The following is a 23778-nucleotide window of genomic DNA, read 5'->3' on the forward strand; positions in this document are numbered from 1 at the left end:
TACATGTTTCGCGTCTACTGCCAGAGTCAAATCCAAAAACCTTATTGCACCGTTCTCCAGGAACTCCATGAGTAATAACCGGAGGGGCTAGGCCTGCCTTAAAAAGATTAGGTGTTTCAGTGACGCATGTATCAAATCTTTCCTTGCCATACGGGAGAAGCACGAGAAATTCGTCCACATAACGAAACACCTTCGCCACCTCTACAGATTCCAAACGCGCCGACAACACCGTATCACACTTTGCAAGCACCATGTTACTAAGTATAGGGGCTATACAGGATGCAAAGCAAATGCCTTGTTTTTGTATGAAGACCTTGTCATTCCAGGTAGCAAAGATGGACGTTAGATACAAAGCTAAAAGTTCCAAAAAACTGCTAACACTCAAACTACTTGGTAATAAAAATACTCGGGAAATTATTGAAGCGCACGAAATTTTAAGACATGGCAGTAAATGTGTAAGCCGGGCGTCTATTGCGTTGTGAAAAAAAGAGATAGGCTTCCTTTCGAACATGTGCTGCATTTTGCGCATGACGTGCCAAGTGCCAAGTGCATTGAACGCGTGCTGATGTGGTTGGGTAATACTAGAGATTAGAATTTTTTTGTAGTTACGTTAACATGAAGAATGTGTATAAAAAGTGCAAGGTTCACCGTATTAAATTTAGTTGGAAGTCAGCGCTCGTCCCGTCGTCTTTCTGTATCCGTGTTGTATTTCGCGCTGTAGTATCTTTTACAATGAACTACCAACTCGCCCAAGAGCACACTTTGTTAAATTCTTAGAAGTTGTCCATGGAAAGTTTTTAGGGTTGTAGCTCAGCATTAGGAGGAACAGAAGAGAAGTTTTGTTAGCTGGGTTGTATATATCTTTGTAACCCGTGTTTGTCGCACAGCTGCAATTACTTGCTTATTCCCGGCCTTCGGGCTCGAGGCGAACGTTGTGTAGCGGTACAAGAATAAGAATAGACTCCTGCCCGAAGATCTTACTGCAGATTTACCTTCCGCAGATGATGCCCGTAGTAGCAATTTTCCTTTCTTCGTGCATTGCCCTTGGCCTTCCTAGTTTGAAATTGAGTGGACAAGTCAGACCACTGATTCCTTCATGCCGTAAGAAAGGGCTCCTGAGAGACGCCCGAAGCTCGGTGAACAGTTCAGTGCCGATCGGAAGCCACGGCACAAACGCGACTGATGCGGCAACAAAAAAAACTCCTAAGTTATCTCTACGCAGTCTCTGGGCCATTCCGCGGTTTTGTACAAATTTCATTGTGTTTCGTCTTTTTCTCGCCGTAACGCAAATGCGCCATGTAAGAAATTTGAGAGCGAGGGATAATAGGGCCGGTATTTGGCAACGGCGCATATTTCATGCGCTCTATGTGCCGTGTACAAAAGTGCTGATTCTAAGGATTGTGGATTGCCCAAGGCGCTCCCGAAGTCTGGAAGGGCAGGACACTCACGCGCGTAAGGTGTAGGCGAACGACGAATCCACGAATGACAGCATGGCCACGTAGAGCAAGCCCTCGACCACCATGCTCCCGGCCTCGTAGAAGCCGGTTTCGTAGAAAGGCTCGAGAGGCAGCAGTAGGCGCGCTGTGACGTTCTCCAGGCGTGCTGTGGGAAAGAGCCCATATAAGGAAAGTTTCCGGATAACCAGTAAGCGCCGTATTTGGGAGCTTTTAGCGACGTCCAGTGCGCAATACAGTTGTCAATTACAGCGGGTTCTATCTGATATAGTTACATCCGAAAATTGCCGGCAGCAAAAGGAGTGAGTTTAGACTTCAGAAAGCCGGAGTAGTTTTCTTGAAATCCCTCTCGAGCGAGGCAGGATAAGGCTGAAAGTACGAAAGCTGTGCTTTAGAAGAATGTTACCCGCTGTAGAAAGCAGAACCGGTATTATGGCGATTAATAGTCCAAATGAATTGTAAGTGCCCTTTCAAACGTGAGACCATCACAGGTTAATACGAAAGAGCGTTAGGCCAGCTTAGTGTGGACGCAAGCGATTTGCGGCCCATGCCAAAGGCTAAGACGCTGGGCTTTGGCACACACGGACAACATTCTGGTTAGCGCCTTTTACAGCACTGTACTGTTATTAAAGGGTAGCCACTACACATCACGGGAGCACAACTTCTACACGAATAAGTGAGGATAATTTACACTGACACTAACAATATAGGCAGTCTTCTTAGTTGTGTGAACCGGCGTTTACTGTGAATGGAAGACAAACCCGCGTCATCTTGTGTGAACCGATGTTTAACAAGGATAAAAACCGAATTGAAGCCGTCTTGGTTGGTTCGGATTTGTTTTCGCACAAAATGGAAGCCATATTTAACGCCCAAAAAAAACTCACAACGTTCTTAATTGAGGCATCCGCTGGAATGCCTGACCTGCCGGGAAAACTGGGGTTACTTCCGGTGGAGGGCAAGGGACACAGAATAAATAACCGAATCACATAAAAACCAATGATTGTGCGGATGTTGTAAGTGTCCTTCATACAGCTTTCCGGCCATTTCCTACGTTTTTTTTTTCTGCGGGAGCATCACAAACTAACCGATTCTAGCGTTTGGAGCGGCCGCCCAAACCACGTCCGCTTAACGCACCAGTAGATATCGGTAGCATCAGTAGCATTTATCAGTTATCGGTAGCATTTCACTGATTGGATAATGGTAGAATTGGTAGTACTTAATTACTGGCGTCACAGTCAGTGGTGTCGTCCAATTTCCTTCCCCAGACTGGAAGATAATTTTTATTGCTGGCGAAGAGATGAGGGTTTTCGGCCTCCCGCTTTCTGCGGACACGAAAAGTGGCACCGCATGGAGTCAATTCCTTGCGCACACGGGAATAATGTTCAACCAAAATAATGCAGCGAAGTAAAGAAAGAAAGACAAACGACCCAAAGCCTACGACGATTGTGTTTACATTCAAAGACTTTTTTGCTTGACAGAATAATGGCGACAAGCGCCTGAGTATGTGCGCGTTGCGCTTATCGCTTTAACGGCAGCTGCCATGGTGTATTCCAGCGCACTTGCGATAAGGACCCCAAAAACTAGGTAGGCGGTTCTCTGGATATGAAATTATTACGTAAAAATTCTTTACATAAAATTAGAACAAAAATCTGCAGAAAGTCATACAATCGTATACTGATCCGTAGCATTCTCATGCCGCTTGTTTAGAGGGAGAGGTATCTACAGCCAAGTATGACCAATGTGTAGCAAAACGCAGTGGAATATTAGGTGCAGAGCATTTTAGGGGCTCGTTTTGTTGCCGTAGCTCACTCGCTGGACCCAAGCAGAGCCACACGGTGTTCCGCGGTAGCTGCTTTCGTCGCGGCGTAACCCAGAATCTTCGAAAGCAAAGTGGTCTTTAAAGTCACAAGTGTTCTAAACTCGTGAACCGCTGGCTCTTGTCATACAACTCCCCGTTGTCTAGCGCAAAGAAAACTTCAGGTACATTTGCGGCAAAATATGCCCAATTACCATTCATTTAGTTAGGAACGCTCGTTGGGTTGGTTTTTACGAACGTAAGCGAAAAAGAAAATTCCCCCGCATTTCCCCGAGGGGGAGAATGTGAAAGTGCGAATGCACGGTTGTCGGCCCGCTTGCGGCGCTTGCGTTCGGCCCCCGCAGCCCACCGCCTCGCCGCCTTCTCTTCCATCTCTTCCATCGGGTTTGTAGTATCACGTGTACACCACGCAGTTATCAAGCCGCTATAACGCCGCTGAGTCGCCAACGCACGCCGCTGACGACGTAGTTTGAATGCGTTAAAGATATAAGGCGCGTCACTAACACTGATATCACCGTCGCGTCCGTGGCTTGGTCGGTAGAGCGTCGCGCTGCGGCCGCAAAGTCCTCGGTTCGAAACCTGGCGCCGGATGCTGTTTCTTTTTTAAATATAGAGGAGCACTGCGGACGCCGCCGCCGCCGCCGGCGGTGGATGGTTTGGGGTCGCTTATAAAGTGCATTCGCAATTAAAAAAGTAGCCATGCAGTGCCGGCACGTGTGGGAGCAAACGCAAACACAAAAATGGGCGCCATCCAGCCCCGCAAAAGTGCGCGTCCAGCGCAGCCGTTGTAAACATCAACACATGCTGATGGGGGAGGATATGAAATGTTCCTCGGTGTCTCGGCGGGCTTTTCGCTTGCACTCGACTTCTCTGGCGGCGACTTCTGGGTCCTGAAGCATGCGATTGACTTCTTGGCCGAGAACGGTTGGGTCCAGCCTAGCCTGACGCATGCGCTAGACCTCGAATGACGTCAATCTCCCTCCCGTTTCCGGAGCAGCTGCAAACAATCTTTACAAGAACACCTGGCGGGTCCCATTGTTCGCCGGCACCTTAGCATCTATCAATCCTTGTTTTCGTGTTTTTTTTTCACGAATACTGAGCTCTATGCTGCAAGGCTGATTAGACTACGGATGCGCTCGGCGTCTTGGGCGAGAACTGCTGGGTGCTGCCTGGGTTTTCTGTTTACGACACAAAATTTTCAGACAAACGAGAAGCTAACAGCTTCACTCTAAAAACAGAAATCTCGCCAGCACACTTTCGGGCAGGGGGCACGCGAGCACTGCGAAGGCGGGAAATTTGAACTGCATTGGGGGGTAACAGTAAGAGTGAGCGGATAACGGCGGTACAGCCCTTTATGGCTTATCGCTGCTCTGCACTTCCGACAGCTTTTTTTATTCTTTTTAAGTTTTCTTTTGTTTCTTTTCGCCAATGATTTATATTTATATCCTTAAAGTGATGAATTGCTTCCAATACTTCATTATGTTTTTCTTTTTCGAAGATGCAAGGCGTACTGCAGAGTTGGTCCGTTTAGCTATAGTTTATGCGTATTTGACACTTTCCTTTGTGGCATTTTTGTTTAGTCTTCGTTTTTGGGAAGATGCACATTTTTGATTTTGTGAGATCATTTCTATGACGATATTATTTACTACTTTTTTCTATTTTTGGTTCAAAACTGTGTTCCACCAATTATCTCCATTTATGCTATTGTGACGATTAAAGGTGTTTCTTCCACCAAATCAGCGTTTTTGTGGAAATGTATGATGTTACACCGTTTGCTTCTTTTTGCTGTTTTTCTGTCGGTATTTTGAACTTTTTTTTGCGGACTTTTTGCGTTTAATATTCGATTTGAGGGGGAGATGTAAAAGATGGATATTCCTGTTTTTCCAGATTCTGTTTGCGGAAGTTTTATTATTTTGTTTTTTAAATTTTTCGTATTTTTTCGGTTTTCCAAAAGTATATCCGACTAATTGTCTTTATTTACGCAACTATACGATTCATAAGGAGAGCAGTAACATACCTATAAGGGAGGGCGTCAGACAAGGAGACAATCTCTCCAATGTTATTCACAGCATGTTTACAAGAGGTATTCACAACATTATGTTGGCAACAGGTGGGCATAAGGGTTAAGGGAGAATACCTCTCTAATCTCAGATTTGCTGATTACGTTCCCTTGCTCAGTAACTCCGGGATGCAATTGAAAGCATGATTAACGCACTGGACAAGCAGAGTAGAACCGTGGGCCTAAAATCTAATGTGCAGAAATATAAAGTCGTGCTTAATAACCTCGGTAGAGCACAGCGTTTGGAGGTAGACGGGCAGCACAGGTGTTGAACGAATATAACTACTTAGCCCAAGTAGGGATGACGGAACCCAACCATGAGGCAGAGATAATTAGAGGGATAAGAATAGGGCGGAGCGCATTCAGCAGGCTTTCTGAGATAATGATGGGCAGCTTACCATTGTCCCTGAATAAGAAAGTATCTTACAGCTGCATCTTACCAGTACTGACCTGCGGCGCAGAAACTTGGAGGCTCACTAAAAGGGATCAATTTAAATTGAGGACTGCTCAGCTAGTAATAGAACGGAAGATATACGTGTAACATTGAGGGACAAGAAGATAGCGGAGTGGGTCAGCGAACAAACGCGGGTTAAGGACATATTAGTAGAAGACATGAAGAAATGGGCGTGGGAAGGGAATGTAATGCGAATTCAGGAACACCGTTGGACATTAAGGGTAACAGAGTGGATCCCTAGAGAAGGCAAGCGTAGCAGGGAGCGACAGAATGTTAGAACGGCAGAGGAGATCAAGAAGTTTGTGGTGATAAATTGGTCGCAGTTAGCACAGGACCGGGACAATTGGAGATTCATGGGAGAGGCCTTTGATCTGCAGTGGACGTAGATAGGCTGATGATGATGGTGGTGGTGAATGACCACAGGTGTTACCACCGCCAAAATTGCATTTCTGTTGATATGAAGGGCTTTACACAGTTCATCTTCGCCATTTATTATTTGTATTTTTAACATTTTTGTGGACTCATTGGCTATTTTTTCGGTTTGGTGGGAAGAGATGTATCAGAGGCATATTTTTTATTTTGTAAGGTCATTTTGCGAAAATTTTATTTATTTCCTTATTTTTGTTTTTTTTTATTCTATCGGCCATATTAGATCCACATCACCTAATATTACGGTTCCAGGTGCTACTTCCGCAAAATCTGCATTTTTGGAAAGACGAAAATCGTTACACGGTGCACGACCAATTATCTTCATTTGCGCTATTTTGACGGTCAAAAGGGTTACTTCTGTGAAATCTGCATTTTTGTTGAAATGCAGGGCGTTACACAGGGTGCTCGTTTTCGGTGTTTTTTATTCGTAATTTCGATGTTCTTTTGCCTACTTTTTCGTTTATTATTTAGTTTTGGGGAAGAAGTGTAAGATCATTTATCTCATTTGGTCAGATCATTTTTACATAATTTTTTTTAATTTCAGTCATTTTTTATTTTTCAAAATTGTGACCCCCCAATTATCTCCATATATGCTGTTGTAACGATTAAAGCTCTTTCTTCCGCCAAATCAGCATTTTCGTCCAAATGCAAGGTGTTACACGCTTTGGATGTGGGGATACTGGGCAAAGAATGCTCCGCATTAAAATGGTCGGTATCCGGTCCTGCGAAGTGGATGTCCACCAAAGCTGTTGTAAACCACTGCACATGCTGATGCGGGAGAGCATAAGATGTTCCTCGTGGTCTTTTCCGGCTTATCGCTTGCCCTCGGGTTCTCTGGCGGCAAAGCCTGACGCATGCGTTCTCCCTCGAATGACGTCATACCCTTTTCCGAGAGCAGCTGCAAACCAAATCTTTACCATGAACGCTTGGCGGGGGCATTTCGCACTATTCACAGCTTCCTTATCATCCATCATGCAGTTTTGAAGCTTGCTTTGTGGTTTTTTTATAACATTTATACTATATGCCTGATTGCAAAGAAACATTGCACTAGGCTTCGTCGGCGGCAAATGCTCTGCCCTGTTTAGCCTCACGAATGCACTCGGCGACAAGGCCAGGAACTGCTGTGTCCGGCCTGGGCTTTTTACCTACAACAGAACGAAATTTTTGACGCTCTATAAAATGTGGCAATCAAGGCTATACTGCGGGAGCTGTTAAGTTCTGCGGCATCGTTATTAGCAGTGTTACAGTGGGCCATTTCAGCGTCGTGTCAGCGGCGCAGCTGATCAGACACTCCGCCTTTCTATTTTTGGGGCTGCACAAGCTAAATAAATGTGAAGCTCCTGTCAATGGCACGGGGCAGCTCCACATTGCTTTGAACATCTGTCACACCTATGCGATCCTGTTATCGTTGAATGATTTGGCCGTAACAACCAATTCAACGCTTTTTTAATTAACTGAACACAGCTGGCACTCTTTATGCTCTTGCGTTTTGCCTGAACTGGGCTCAAAGCATCCCCTGGCCTCAATATTGTAGAGCTGCGTAAACCGTGCCATCAGGGCCATAGTTCGGAAACGAGTGTGCCTTCGACCACTTGTGAAATGAGGTTAGAAGGCTTGCAGCGGGACCATTATTTGGCAAAGCGTGCTTTGCGATAAACGTTCCCAATAAGTGGCATGTACGTAGGACAGCGTAGTTTTTATTTCCCGCATGCAGATTCTGCTTGAGGTGCTCGTTATTGCTGTGTTGCCCGGCATCTGTTGCGTGATGGCTCGTTACCGTTCACCGGCGCTAACGCAGACTTCGGCGGGTAATTTGCACTCATACCGGCGACCAGCGCACGCTCTGCACCGATAAAACAGTGGCCACTTCAAGCTGCTGACGGCTGTATCTAATAACTGGGAGCATAAATAGAACACAGGTCTGAGAAACTGTTAATTATGAAGTCCTGCAATGACGTAATCACGATTGACGTAATGGACAAAAAGAGGTCCTGTACGTGACATTACTTCATTGGCCTGTTGACCAATTAAAACGCGTTCACTGTGTCATTTTTGGCAATAACATCCCTAGCACAGGTCGACAGCACGTTTAGCTAAATCGTAAGATTGAGCCCATCCTGACGCTGGCTTTTTTCTGCCAGGGTTTTAAGCGGGTGCTGGGAATGTGACGAATGGTGAAGTTATTGTTGTACGGAACTCGCTGCAATAGTCGCCTTGAAAGCTTAAAGCTTACGCCCTTTGCATGCGCTACTTCCGAGCCATGGACCCACCAGCACACAAAACCAAATTTGGGTTATCTCGTGCCAGTGATCGTGGCTGAATGCGATACCACGTGGTTTGGAAGGTGGCGAACTTCGTTCTGGAAGGGCCTACAAGTAATACTTCATCCGAATGCAGTGTCATTGCGCGTTTTTTCAACTACCCTTAAAAATACATTCGTGTGGTATATATGCAGGGCTGCATTATTTAGGTGAGTTCATTTTCAACGTCATTCGTGCATCTATGTGTATTTTTGTTTCAAGCTACACCTTGAAGTACAACCTCATCTGAGCGTTGACATTTGTCGCATCAATATATTGCGCACAATGTTTTTGGTTCCAGGATGGCTTAGGTGTGCCAATGATTACAGTATATTGAGCAGATCTCAAATTAGGCAGGATGGCAATAAAAGGATGATGTGGTTTTAGAGGAGCAGGACAGTGATGTGAGACGTTTTCACGAGATCATTGAGTAACAGCTTCGTGAGTTCCTCTCTCCGCGTTAATCAACTGGTCGCGTTTGGAATCTCTGATCAGCGCCCCCAAGCACTTACTTCAATAATTTATCGAATTAACTCTTCCGCCTATTCAAAACTACAGACCTTGACAAATTTTACTGGAGTATTGTACGAGGCGAAATGCGGTAGCAAATTTTTACAGCGACACATTTTTTCTCGGTGGTAACAATTATACTGTTTCATATGTTGCTTCATGTTTTATGTTTCATATACTGTTTCATGCGGTGTTTCATTAGTTTGTAGTAACAGGCTTTGCAGAAAACACGCTTGGTATCCCTCTCGGTATCGTATTCCGCCGCAAAGGGAGGTCGAAAAAATGTGGGAAGCTCACACTAATGCGTAAGATATGAAGGTAACGAAGCTGTACGCAACAGTAGCCCTTTCCCTCTTTTTTTGCCTCACGGCCCTCACCCCCTCATTTCCTCGCCCCAGTAAAGACCGTTCCCAGAACAATGAAGTCTTCGCCAACAAAGTATACCAACTCGGCCTATACCCGCGATGTGACTTCGAAGTGGACTAACCCAAGGCGTCCCTCCTTACTTAGGTGTCCCCACTGTGGCAGCACCGAGACACCCAACTTATTCCACCTTATTCGGTCATGTGCAGCCTTTCCAGACGGCCGTGCGCAATTGCTCGCAAGCGCCACGGTTCCGACGTCGGCGTTAGAGCATGCCGAGTATGTTAGGGACAACTCCAGATTGTTGGAAAAAAAATCACAGTATTTGCCCTAAAAATGGTCTCTGTAAAATGGTTTAATGGCTGGCCGACTGCCTTTTCAAGTTAACCAGTCCCAAAGCAACACCAGTGCGCTTCCCTCTTGCCACACCAGCCGTAATGTGCCATCCACAACTATGCCAGACACCCCGTCCGTCAGGGGAACGCCACTGTGTGTGTATATCCTACGGGACCGCGAGGGACAGCCACATTGATAGGGAAACTTGAATATTACATAGTCATATGTCCTACTACAACTAATTAGTGACGTCGTTCTCAATCTGTTCCATTGGCTAACCACGGGGCTTTTTAAAAAAGTCTCCTCCCTGCAATAAAGTCATTCATTCATTCGTCTGATGGCGTTGTTTAAGCCTCGCCGCTGTGCACACGGTTTTGCGCCGCACATGGCCTCGTGGTTTTCCTTCGTGGCGCGCGGTTATCGCTGCAGCAGCCGCCTCCTGGCCTTCCTCCGCCATGTCCCACCTACGGTCCCATGGACAGCTCTTTTCCCTCCTCGCCTATGTCTCCTCTGCCGCCTATCTCTCACCGTCATCGGGCCTCTTCTCAATGCCGGACGCTTGGGAGAGGGGTGTAGTTTGGCCTTTAGTGCTCAAGGCCAAAATTGGTCACCCCACGAAGACTACCCGAGGAAGCGTAGTTGTAGCTTGCGCTGCAAAAGGGTTGCTATTTCATGCCGGTCGAACTGAACGGTTCGGGAAGGCTTCAGAATGACTAAGCGGAGGACGCTCGAAATGATTCGCGAATGTTACCCTGGCAGCAACGTGAGACTCTGTCGTCGTTGGCGAAGTTCGGGTCCCGGCATGCCTCGGCGAGTAGTTCGCCACCGGCGCGGCAGAGGGCGTTGAACTTGAAGAGAAGCTTCACCTTCACGATCCCTCGTACGAGCGAGTACGTCGGGAACCAGCGGAACACGAACCCCCAGATGAAGAAGGTCACGGAATATACCGTCGACGGGTTCTGCTGCATCAGCGCCTTCAGCATCTCCACACCTGCCGATCCCACCATCCCTGCACGCAATGATAAAAATAAGCTCCCTTCCCAGTAAGGTGCACAGGCATTGATGACAGTGCCCCTAAAGGACACGAGTGCATACTATTTGTGATTCATGCTTCATGAAGTAAACTTTTAGCCCGTGCACCGTAGCAATCGTCGTGCGATTGTTCGTCTTAACCATTAATTCATCGGTAACTGTAAAGATCAAGTCCCCTTCAAGTACCCCACAAGAAAAAAATAACTGGACAAAACCGTGGGAAGGGTATGTAGGCTACGCTCACTGCATGCCGAAGTTTTCACGGGTGGACAGCCATTCTAACAATGAAACTTGCATCTTGAGGCAGCCCTTACTTTCTACTTCGCACGCAATCCTCTCTGTCGGAGTCCTGAATGGACTTGAAACACGTGGGCGCCGTTGGTGTTATAATACTTCAGCTGAATGCGCAACTCGCTCGATGGGCGACCGTAAAAGGGCTGCGCAATAACTGGTGGAAATACGTCGTCACCAGACAGAAGCAACAAAACACCGTCTACGCACTCCGCTCGCTGGAAGGTGTTTACAAAGAAGTATCCTTGAGGTCGTAAAAGGAGTTTAAGAAGACTAAAGACAGGTTCTATCTAATATGGCAATTTGGGCTCTGTCTTCATGGTGTATTATGTAGCCTACCAATCAAAGCGTGTAAGGAGAGGGAACGGGGACATATCGCCGACCACGGGCTGTGGCACTGTCGCTATGAGAATTTTTACCACGTAAACCATAAGCGAATGCTGCGTGCATTCGTTTAAAAAATCTACAATAAATTCCACGTAAAGGGCTCACACGCACACACTGCAGGGCGTCCTATTCGCCTGTGAAGATCAACTTTTCTTACACAAGCGACTGTAGTAAGAAAACCTGTGATGGTTAACATGTGAAAATGTTTGAAAGGTTGCAGTTTGTCAAATTTCGATGGACACTTGCAATGTTGCATTCCCACGTGTCTTCTGCCTTCCCCCTGTTGGGTGTTTTAGGAAATTTTTTACGCGGTCCTCTAATGCATGCAATGAAATCATTTTTCCTCCTTTCCTGTTGCTTTGGGCTCGCACTGCTTGTATAAAGCCAATACCCCAAAGAACAAAAAAATGTTTCCTTTAGTCAGAGCAAGTGCGCGTCCCTTTTTGTAGCTCTTACACCGAGCAGTTGTTTACATTCTTACGATTATGTTCCAACGTGACACTAAATCGGCACTTTTGAGGGGATACAATTAGGCGCATTTAGAGTTTGAGCCCCGGTGGGTGCACAGGGCCACAGTCTCGCAGCCTGATTTCCCCTGAACAGTCCCAGCGAAGGAAGGGCAATGTCGGTGCTACCACAAGTCAAACAGGCTGAGCCAAGAGTGGGACATTTCTTTTTCCAGCCTAGCACCCTGCTTGCGCGACCAGAAACAACATGCTTATGAAATATTTCTGCACAATTTTTCCCAATGTCACGGCCACGGAGAGAGCATTTATAGCGTTTTCATTCATATGAAAATAAAGTGAGCGAGAAATTGCTAAGTTAATGGTCCGTGGAAGAAGAAAAAACCCGGATGACATTAACCACTCATCAAGAACTGGTGATCGAACCGTCTTGTCACGAACCCGCAACTGTTATTTCTTTTATCGGTTCAATGCCGGATCGGGTTCAGTGGGCTGAATAAATAACAGTTCGGGTTTAGGTTCAGTTTAGGCGGAAATACTGGTTCCGATCCAATTTTCGGTTCGATTGCGGTTCGACACCCGGATTTTGATTTTATCAGCATTCGGCAGATTCAGCAATAGCTCGACGCAGGACAGCAGCTACTAGCGTCATGCAGTCCAGATGAACTCACCTGCAACAAACAGTACAAGGGATAACACGCAGAAGGCCGAGGTGGGGCTCCGGAACATCAAGGAGACGAGGTAGGTAAGCGGCAGGCTAGAGAAAGCGTTTGCCAGGAACAGGACCAAGATGCCCACTGCGGCGCATAGAATTAAAGCCCTCGCAATGCAGCCAATTCTGGTAAGATGAAGGTTATGTAAACTCGGATGCAGTGGAACAACAAATGCGCAGGAGACAGGTAGGTCAGCGATGTCCAAGCGACAAAAGTTACAACGTTGATCCTGCAATGCGGAGGGCTCGTTTCTGAGCCAGTAGTTTTGATGGTAGCAAGACAAAAAAAACGCCTATGTGATTGAAATTTCGTACGACTGAATCTCACACCATCCTGTCCAGCCTCATACAGACCCATATCGTCCCACACGAACAGTGCCCCTTTAAATTTATGACCCCTCCTCTGCGCCCAACTGCCACACGCAATGGCATGCCATGTTGGTACTTGGTACCGGCCAGATGTTACCATTTTGTGCCGAAGTTTAATGCTTTAGCACAGAGCGAGAAAATCGATGCCTCCGAGCCGAAAATAAGTATCCCGTAAGACTGTGCGGTGGTTAGTGTTGTCACGTGACACCCTGAACAGTGTGCCTACCGGTGCATGATGCTCACTGCTAGGTTGTGGCACTTTCATTTGCAAGCGGCGGGGACGGGCCACGCAGTGAACATACTCTGGTAGTCGGGCCCCATGTCGGTGTTGCTGAGGAAGATCATGCAGGTGAAGAAGATGCTCGCCCAGCAGGCCATGATGAAATCAAAGAGCAGGTGCCCCGTCCAGTAGAGGCCGCCCGACATCCCAGTCATCAGCTGCATGTGCTTCAGGCCACTGTTTCGCTCGACCATAGGCGCGAACACGTGGGTGGCCACGTACAGGCTCATGCACACCGACAGGAAGAAGGCGTACAGGATGCGGGTGAATACGTTGCGAATGGCGAACAGCTCCGCCTCGTGCCCAAGACTCGGTTGACCTGCGTGCAATTTTACTCCGACGTTCTCTGCCTGGGGCTTGTTGTGTTTTATTGCGCAGCATTCTTTGCCCAGTACCCACACAGCCAAATACCCTGCACTTCCACAAAAACGCAGATTTTGCGTAGGTAACACCAGCAACTTATAATGAAACATACATGAGGGTAATCCGTCTGACGGAATTTGGAACAGCATAATTAGAAACATAGAAAAAATAAAACTTTTACAAAAGTGACCTGCCAATAAAAAAAATATCCAGCTTAGACATCTCCCCCGAAAGTGAAGATTAAGTGACATAGGTTCGCAAAAAAACGTTAAAATGACACCTGTAATTGTTGCAATAGCGTAAATGGAAATAATTTCTCCAACATAATATTTGAAAACGAAAAATGACAAGAATAGAAAAAAAATTCACAAAATGGATATGACAAATTCAATGAAATGCATCTTAAATCTCCAAACAAAGTAGAAGACTAAACAAAACGAGTCAGCAGAATAACGATGAAAATAAGAATAAAAACTAGTGTAAACGGGCCAACTGCACTACGCCTTGGATGTTTAAAAAACTAACAATATAAAGGCAATTCCTCGCTATTATGATAGAAATATACACCATTGGCGAAAGAGTTAAATATTCCAACGCATCCCACTACTCATAGCCATATTTTGCAGTAGAGAACTCCACTCCAGACAACCGAAATAAGAATACTACAAATTAGCAGATAATTCTCTGTATTTCTTCAGATTCGTTTCGCATCGGCCATGCGCTCGGAAAAACTCGTAGTTTTACATACGCACAACAGTGCATACCAGTAGGGCTGTTGTTACAACGTTATGCTTTTTGTAAGCACGGTGACGTACAATGTGTTTTGAGTAGGCTGTTACGCCGATACCGCCAACGTGAGAGTTTAAGCCAAAGCAGGGCCACAGCACTTACCCGCAGAAGTGCATTAGTGAATACTTATATCTTGAATTATCGTTTCGAATGAGTCCAAGTGCTCTCCCAAGAATAAGTACCCCCACAGGTAGATTTCGCAATGCTATCCCCGGGATTTTCTGTTTAAAGTGAGTCCCTAATCTCGCACAATGTGGCTAACAAAGCACTGAGCGCTTATACTCGCTGGTTCTGCAGCCAGACAGGAATGCTACCGGGTGTGTTAATGTGTACACACTAGTGACGGAATGCTAGTATTCGCAGTCTTCACCCCTGGAGAATTCAGAAACGGCATCAACACCTTCATGCATGTGCAGTTTTATGGCAGAGGCAAGAACAAGACAAGCACTGAAGTTGACACTGAAGAACACGATATAAAGGTGTGGTCATAGTTGATCTTGTCTTGGACATCTTTATACGCGCATCCTTCAAAAAACCAATCAATCATTCACACGGTACACATTTTTTTTCGGATTCAACCTTAAAACAAAGCGAATCGGATACTCAGAAGCAACAAAGCACTGCATATCAGCGTCGTAAGGTGCACAAGGGCACAACAGCTTTGCTGGACTGCTACTATCACGTGGCCGACACGTGTGCATTAAATGTTTTTACTTTACTTGATGCCGAGACTGACCATCGCTCACAGCTAGTGTCTTTACATGGTTAAATATTTAGCTTTCTCTTCTCTTTAGCAAACGTAGCGTAGATCCATTGTTTTCATGAACTCACCGGCTTGCAACGACAGCCTGCCGTTGATCCTCTCGAACTCTAAGCGGCTGTCCAAGCTGCTGTTGACAAGCGGCGAGTTGATCAGCGTGATGGCCGACCCCTTCTTGCCCGTCAGGTTCCTCAGCAGCGCCGTGTGGAACATGTTCACCACCAAAGACGCGCTGTGGGGACACTGGCCGTTGTACCACAGGAACACCCTGCGGACAGAGTACGGCTCTGTTTGTCTCCTATTGATGTCTACCAACAGCTGTATTTTTATGCTCTCGTGGACGCTCCGGCAGCTTGTCATTGCTCCCGTTTCAGGCAAGGGCCAGACACACGGTAAAGGCTCTCCAGATAGCAGAAGGCATTAGCAAGGCTCGGTTGAGCCTTATATTCATGCGCTCATTCCACTGTTACGGTTTGTGTTCCGAAACAAAAAAAAATCAGATTTTCGCCTTCAAAGTGTTTGTTTCTATAATGGTGATGTAGCCTTTTAACTCTTAGAACTTGTTGAGAAAGTTCAGCTCCCAAGTAGAGGATGATCTGATATGGCCCTGAAGTCTGCTTGCATGCCTGGGAGCGGAAGGCTGGTGATACTGACCAGATTTTATGATTGCTACATTGTATTTTCGCCTCCGTTTCCATTTTTTACCAATTTCTTCGCCACACCACTTTATTGCGACATGATTTTCGTCCTTCTGCCTTCCCTTTCGTCTCTTTGCCTGTTTGCGCGCATTCATTCCACAAGCAGACTGCTAACATACGCCAACGCACCCCCAGAATCGGAGTTCTGGGTGGCTCGGCTTCCCATGGTCTGCTCACGTTCAGTCAGCTTCACGCACCGCGCGGCACGCAATATACAAACTTTTGTTGCAATATTGTGCAACATGTACACTCCGCTCCCACTCGGAATACCCGCGTAAAAATCCCAAACCAACTGAGTTGTTTTTTGCTGCCATTGTTTCTACCGGAAGATATCAACGACTTTTTTTCACAGAATGGGGCACCTAAGGCTTTCATTTTTAAAAAATCAGGGGAGCTAACATCTCCGGAAGATCGCTTTTGCTTAAAACACAACGGTATTTCTCTTTTTATTAAAGCGCTGGAAGGAAGACCAGCTCTTGCATCACAAAAATGTTGGAATGTAGCTGTGAGTTCTCACAAGGAAGGCAAAACCATAAATACCCCCTATGTTTTGTTTATTGTTTTGCGTCAGGTGTTTTTTGGGGGGATTTTTTGACTTCGACAACAAGATAGGCGAAATTTAGTGTGAAACCCGCTTGACATTTTATATGGTTTACTATACGATGCGGGTTGAGGAAAGAAGATTCCGTTATCAGTCAGTGTGTGGAATTTAGGTTCCCCCCTTGTAAACGTGCCCACTTTTCTCCCGAAATTCTGACTAGCTCAAGCCAGTAAAAATTTACATGCCCGTATATCAATGATTGCTACTGACCCTCTCTTTGTTTGCTCGTTCAAGTGCGGGTAAGTGTCGCGAACTAACCGAGTTATCAGGAAACTAAGACTCAACAGGGCCATTTCGGGTTTGCAGCTCGAATTTAGTTTTTGTGTGCGGCCTTGGCGACCAGCTATCTCACAAGCCGGTATCAGCATGGTGAATAAGCGTGTAGCTACGAGCAGTGCTCTCATTGCCCAATGTGTTTCATGATTCTGTGACTGAACCCGCCGCGGTGGCTCAGTGGCTAAGGCGTTGCGCTGCTGAGCACGAGGTCGCGGGTTCGATTCCCGGCCGCGGCGGCCGCTTTTCTGATGGAGGCGAAAAGCAAAAACGCCCGTGTGTACGAGATTTCGGCGCACGATAAAGATCCCCAGGTGGTCGAAATTATTCCGGAGTCCTCCACTACGGCGCGCCTCATCGCCTGCGTTGCGTCGGCGCGTTAAACCCTAGAATCAATCAATGATTCTGTGACTGAATGCACACTTCTGGGCAAATTGATGTACTTTAGAATGTGCTAGGAGGCATTTATGTTGGTTTTAAAGCTTTTTGGCTGTTGCATGGAGATTTGTTTTTAGAGCATAGCTTTCAATGCCCTGGCTAAAGAAGTCCGGTGTACTCAGGGAACTCTCCCATCACAACGCGATAAGCACGCATGAAAATACCACGTTGGAAACGAGTTTCAAGTAAGGGGACAGTGTGTGGTTGGGCTTACCTCGCTCGTAACAGAACGGGCGCTGAGCGAGCTGCTGCGTCAAGCACACATCAAGGAATAACAAAGGACACACGCGCCCATTGTTCGTGTGGGGAAGCATCATTGTGGCACTGGCAAACACCGGCCGCACTTCACTTAGAAGCGAAAAGACCCCGCAACATACGTACTTCCGAAGAGCGGACAGTTTATGATTAGCGACGCCGCTAGCACGAATGGCAACGAAAGGAAATACCGCACCCATGTGACTATGACGCGCAAAAACAATTTAATGAACCATTTAAGGAGTAACACACATGTAATCACGAACCACAAGGTACAGCTTTCCTAGTAAGTCATCTGTGCTTAGTGAATGCGAGAATTCTTATCCAAGTCATGCGGTTATGAATGATGTACCCAAGGATTTTTAATTCCCACTTGAATAAAACGTATCCCCTATAGGGAGATTTTTCCCTTATCGGGAAGTTAAAAATTGCCGTATTAGAGCCAAAGAGCATAAAACAAATGATACTAGGGCCAGTTGGAGGGCCTTAAACCACATCAATACACACTAACCGTGCGCTTGATCTAGTTATGTAACGATGGAGCAGAACATGCAATGACGGGATTTGATGGCCCTGCAAAGTGTCACCGCCTTTGCACTCTTCAGATCTTTCACCACGCTCACAACTGTAAGCAGAAGAACACCTGCAGGAATTGCAGTGCTTGGTTACTTTTTCGTACCACCACAGTTGCACGCAAGGAAACTTATTAAAGGTAATAGCCTTTCTTGCACTACTTAAACCTAGAATTTTTGTCTGTCCGTCTGTGGGTACATTGTCGATTCGGGCGGCCGTCAAAGGTTAATAGAAGTCTTGACCGACGAAGTTTACACAAGGGAAACCTTTCCTATCCAATAATTCTCGCAACATGCTTCAAACTTCTCAACCCTATTCAGGAAAAAGATTGAGGCGTATTCTATGCAGCACATCAATACACAACTGGTATCAGCGGTGTTCTTTTCATGGAAAATGGATGGTGCTTAATATTCGCGTTATAAAAGTAAAAAAAGTACGCGATATACAAAAAAACTTTCGCACGCGAGCCTAGATCCCGACCCGGCATTCTAAAGGACTACAAAAGTAACAAAAGGTTCCAAGAGATGGCGCCCAAGCAGTGGAACGTGGGGAAATTGAACTGACTTGAACAATTTCCATGGTGCTTTTCGCGGGGGAGCGAGGCAGGAGGTGAAGGGTGTGAGAGGTGGCGGGGGAGAAGAAAGGCATCTATGCTCCAGGGCTGAAAAAGACTATCATCTTTCGACGACATTTGCAGTGGAGTGAGCAGATAACGAGCCATTTTGTTTTGCTCCCCACCTTTCTCCGAGGACGCTGATGCCCATCTGGTAGTGGTAGATGTACGCGTAGATGTTCTCCTGTGCCCAGAAGAGGAGCTCGCGCTCCACGAAAGGGTTCGTGGCCGAGAACACTTTCACGGAGTGCTCGTTCATCAGCGGCAGCAACACGTTGTCGGTGAACTTCTTGCTGCGAACGGGAAATTTGGCCACACATCACTCCACATCCCCCTTTGGCATCGGAGAGGAGCTATTTAAAGGGGCCACGAACACAAATACATCATTAATTCTTAAAACCCAGCCATCGTAACTCACCCGGTTACATTCAATCTTCAAAAGACATTTTTAACCAAAAATAACGAAAGAAACGTTTTTTTTTTAAATTTCGCGCTGGTGTGACGTTATATGGGCAGGAGTGACAGAATATTCGGTAAAACTGAACAAATTTTACGCGTGTGTAAAGGACACCGCGCGTTAGTATTCACGCGATAACATCAAAGACAACTAGAGAACCCACTAGTGTCTCCTAGTCGTTTCATAGCCGTGGTGTAGGTAGGGGGTTGCCAATGACGCCAAATGGTTTCTTTCAAGTCATAAAAAAACTGCCGGGAAGGGGTTGGGCATTCGCCACTGATTAACGTGTTTCATAATATCTCAATTGTTTTTCGAGGTTTGAGATAAAATTTGTATCCTTGTAATCGGTACAAAGCAGTTTCTTTAATAAAAACCACTTGAATTTCTCTTCATGGCATCGTAAATGCGACAATGGGAGGATGGAAGGACATACGATGCTAAGCCGTGTTGGTGACATGGAAAATGAGTTTACAGGAGGACGAGGATCTGCTTAAATCTTCCACCGCATCGGCTAATGGAACATGCTGTGCCTACAGCGGCACTGCCACTATAATACCAGGGCCCAGCGTAGACATCTTTTATTATTTTTTTGCATGATAATACCCAGAGTTTGAAGACGGGAGAACGTTTGCGGGATGTTATATTTCATGTGTGTTCAAAGAGATAGACTACAACACTGAAGCTGTATGTTGCGTTAAAAAAAAACACTTGAATTGGCCGCTAAAATAACTCCGTCCTTACGCCGAGTTTCATTTACGGGTCATAATTACTTTAGTTCACGTTGAAGTTGTGCACATTGCAGAATTCTAGCATGCTGTTAATAAATGGCCGCCTCCGCAGTACGTATGGTTACAGTAAACAGCTGAAACACCTGTTTTAGTGAAATTACCGTTAAGTAAATTTTGTGACAAATTGCCACTGAGCCCCTGTGTAAATAACGCAGAGTTTTATTTATTTGTTTAAATCACAATCAGTCATAAAAAGTATACCACAGTAGATTTGAAAATGTTGGAAAATTCCCGTCCGCTGTCAATATGTGGCTTTCTACGCAGAAAGCAGGGTCACAGAAAACGGCTAAACCGGCTGTAACTCTATCAAAGCTATCTCAAAACAAATTCCAGAAAAATTGTCTTCTCAAGCGATGCAATATCTCGAAAATTTTAATTTTCTTGTCGGCATTAGTTCCCATTTAGATTCTTATTATTATGAAAATACATTTCCTACCACCAGTAGATAAAAGCCTTGCTGGTCTCCCATCTTCACTGAAAAATCTCCAAATACTTTTTTTTAAGCATTCAATACATTGTCGGTGAACTTCTTTCTGCGAAGGGGAAGGTCGGCCACACATCACTCAACATCCCCCCTTGGCCTGTCTTCCATGTGCTGGAAACGTATACCTCAGTCCGTCTCCACTGAAGGGTTCAAGGTCACGATCAACTAAGGAGTACTTAACTAACCTCTCGTTCGCGGCCTCGATGAAGCCGTAAACCCTGTCGAAGAACGTCTCGGGCACGTAAGTCAGGGTCTCCCGCTCCGGGTTGAGGGCGGGCAAGAGTTGGCGCTCGCAGAACGCCAGCAGAATGAGCGACAGAACGGGAATCCCGACGGTCAGGGGCTTCGTCCACCAGACGCGCGTCCAGATCAAGGCGCGCTTGCGCATGAGAGTCATCAGGATGGCGCAGCTGCCAGCATTCGTCGCACGAGCGGTGCAGAGCTGCTTCACGGCGTCCAATTCTGCAGGCGAGTCGAGAAAGCGTCATTCAAAGGCTAACACTAGTCTCCCAACTCAGTCGCGGAACACCAGCGCAAGCCGCGTACGATTTCTTAACAAGGCCATTGTACGAAAAAAACTTCGCTCTTGAAGTATGACTTCTGTACACTGCAGAAAATGGCCGCCATTGTAACAAGTTGTTAAAAAAACGTTGAGATTGTATGAAGTTTGAACCCGGGCTTCCAGAGTAGGAGCCAAGTGTGTTTCCACCACTCTGCCTATTCCGATTACAAGCAAGGGAACAAAAAGTTTTCCCACTGCGTCCTCGTGACAGTGAACGTGGCGGTACGTGAGTGAAATAGGTGCATCCCTGCCATGTAGAACGCAGATCATGTGGAAGCGTCCCCAGTGTGTTGGTAATGTTTTTTTTTCTTTCTGGCAAAGGGAGAACGAAAGAGAAGTAGCGCACACTCGATGTACAAGTAAAGAAGCCTGCCGACGTAATTCGCGCCAACAGACAGAGAAGCGAAAGCTAAGAAACTCAAACATGATGCGACAGTAACGGAGCCTTCGAAAAGGATGACCAGGCTTTAACGTTCCGACCCAGTAGGAAAAATTACCTGCTCAGAACTTCTCTCGCTTCGTCTCCTCTTGTGAAAGAGTAACCTATCCTACACTCTTAGTCGAGTCCCGGATGGCGTCCGATTTATATGCGGCGGGCAGTCTCAGTACCGTGATATAAGAGGCCCTGACAGACATCTTTTCCGTGACAAAACCTCAGGTGTTTGCAGAACGCTTATATGCTGCGCCAATGGCCCGTGTCACGGCTATAAACTAGCAGGCAGCCTGACTCCAGGAAATAAATAAAAAGGGGGAGGGGGTGATTGTGAAGCTCTGAGCAATATGTGTGCCTTGTGGCGCATGCGCGTATTCTTCCTCACACAATGGCGCGCGAGCTCCCTTTACGGTGGCCGATGACGCGCGCCCGACGAGGCGGCGAAAGCCGAAAAACATTCAAAAAAATCTTGCGCGCACATGCGCAGGAGGATTGGAAAAAAATTACGCCATCTTCCCACGTGGGAACCCTGAGGGGATGCAAAGCCGTGGAGTAGTAGCGTGTTAATTGGTTGTTAGAGTAAACACACGTGTAGTAGCATATTAAATGTCTTCTTTATTTATCGAGTAGTGGGGAACGTTTTGCGGCTTCTCGTTCTCGAAGCGAGGAATCCGCTGTTCGACGATGGCGTTTCGAAGCGTTGTCACGTTGCCGAACGCCATCTGGATCAGCTACTCGCCGCTGGCGTTTCAAAGCGGCTTCTCGTTCTCGAAGCGAGGACTCCGCTGCTCGACGCTGCCGTTTACGTTCGGTGTCCCGAGCTCTCCTCCGTGCAGCCTTGTCTTCGGAGGTGCACGCGGTTCTGACAGTGTGCTGGCTGGCGCTAGTTGAAGGTGTGCCAGACAGTTCGCTGACGGAATCGTTGGCGTCCATTTGCAGTCATCGGACCACGCAGTACCGAAGAAGCAACTGAGAGGAGTGCGGACCGGGTTTATTTGCAGAACAGGGGGAGTGGAGAGGAGGAGCAGCGCGCGAAGCGCACAGGTGTGGTGGAGAGGAGGAGCAGCGCGCGCTAGGGCACAGGTGGTGTGGAGAGGAGGAGGGGAGACAGTGGTGTTATCACAGGTCGTGTAGAGAGAAGGAGAGGTTCGGACGCCGGACGCCGACGGATGACGGAAGGTCGACTAAAGCCCGCAATACATGGCGACGAACTTCGCCCGGCGAAGTTCATCGACGAACTTCAACGAAGTTCGACGAAGTCGACGAACTTCGCCCGGCGGCGTCCGCTGGACGCCCGGCGGCGGAAAAACATCGTCCGCCGCCGATCTAGCCGGGGCAGAAAAAGTTCGTCGCCGTCGACGGCAGCGGCAAAGCGTTGCCAAACATGGCGGCGCCCTCATTGCCCTCTTCACAGCGATAACAGCTTCGTCGCTAATCCCTCAATGCGATATTGTGTTCTAAACCGTTTACTTCGAATTAAATTTGTCCACTCTTGCCCTCACATCAATTTTCAAGTGACAAATAGCCTTCTTTTTTCAGGTAGAAGGGCGTTTTTGTAGCTGTTAAGCCTGACGCAGTAGCGTTTGTTCGTCGTCATAGCAACGGTCTCGCGAGATGTGGCGAGACAAAAACATTAAAAACTTCTTCTACACAACATTTTACGCCTTTCTAGAGGGTTTTGCAACTAAAAAGCAATAATAATAGTCTTGACGGCTTTTTTTGCTTCTCCTGTGTTTCACTTCAATGTATTTGCCTCGTCTAGCCACACTGACAGCAGCGCAGCGGTGAGGCGGCGGCGGCCGCCGTACTTTGCTACATGTAGCGCAGCCCGACGAACATTCGGCGTCGTGACGCGGCTGGTCTTCCGCCGCGCGAACTTCGTCGTGAAAGATCGCTCCATGTATTCTAGCCTTAAGAGATGCCTTGCATCTAAAAAGTTCGCGTGCGACGAGTTGTGTTCCGGTGATTTGTCTCTCGCGCACGTGCGCAGTATGGAGGAATTTAAGCCCGGAGCAAGTTGGGGTCCCGCGCTTTGAATCTTTCTCCGTGTAGTTCATACTCAGTTCCGAGCGTCCACAATTTTTTTGACCACGTTCGCTTCCGCTGACATCAATGTGTTCATCCAGGTCAGTGTAACAATGGAAACAACTGCGAATGCAGTGGGTTTATTAGGCCACCAGGAATGCAAGCCAAGCAGCGGCGACATGTCAAGCCGGCTGGTGTGTCTATAGAGGGCATAGCCCGGTTGAACACTAACGGATAGGTAAGTCCCTGGATTTCCTGTTTTTTTCGAAAGGGGGGGGGGGGGCGCAGACTTTAAGAATTAGTGTTTGCAGAGAACTAGTAAGGGCCACGAAATTATGCCTTTTTCATCGTCGTAAAAAGCCCACGCCAAAACCGTTTTCCGATACCCGGTGTCGTACGATAAATTTAAC

The 23778-nt window shown here is 46.9% G+C and overlaps 1 protein-coding gene across 1 annotated transcript in view; it reads right to left on the reverse strand.

Annotated features, from left to right (window-relative positions):
• Positions 1–23778, reverse strand: part of LOC144168178 (phospholipid-transporting ATPase ABCA3-like) — a 98020-nt gene that overhangs the window by 16611 nt on the left and 57631 nt on the right. The window contains exons 13-19 of the mRNA XM_077697213.1: positions 20534–20810; positions 18745–18912; positions 15240–15436; positions 13279–13575; positions 12567–12692; positions 10473–10730; positions 1449–1602 (exon numbers count right to left, since the gene is read on the reverse strand). Of these exons, the coding sequence (XP_077553339.1) occupies positions 1449–1602; positions 10473–10730; positions 12567–12692; positions 13279–13575; positions 15240–15436; positions 18745–18912; positions 20534–20810 (1477 nt within the window). The remainder of the gene's footprint in view (positions 1–1448; positions 1603–10472; positions 10731–12566; positions 12693–13278; positions 13576–15239; positions 15437–18744; positions 18913–20533; positions 20811–23778) is intronic.

This window comes from Haemaphysalis longicornis, unplaced genomic scaffold (assembly GCF_048455015.1).
Source record: "Haemaphysalis longicornis isolate Haplotype H1 unplaced genomic scaffold, Haemaphysalis longicornis Haplotype H1 scaffold_2, whole genome shotgun sequence".
Classification (NCBI taxonomy): domain Eukaryota; kingdom Metazoa; phylum Arthropoda; class Arachnida; order Ixodida; family Ixodidae; genus Haemaphysalis; species Haemaphysalis longicornis.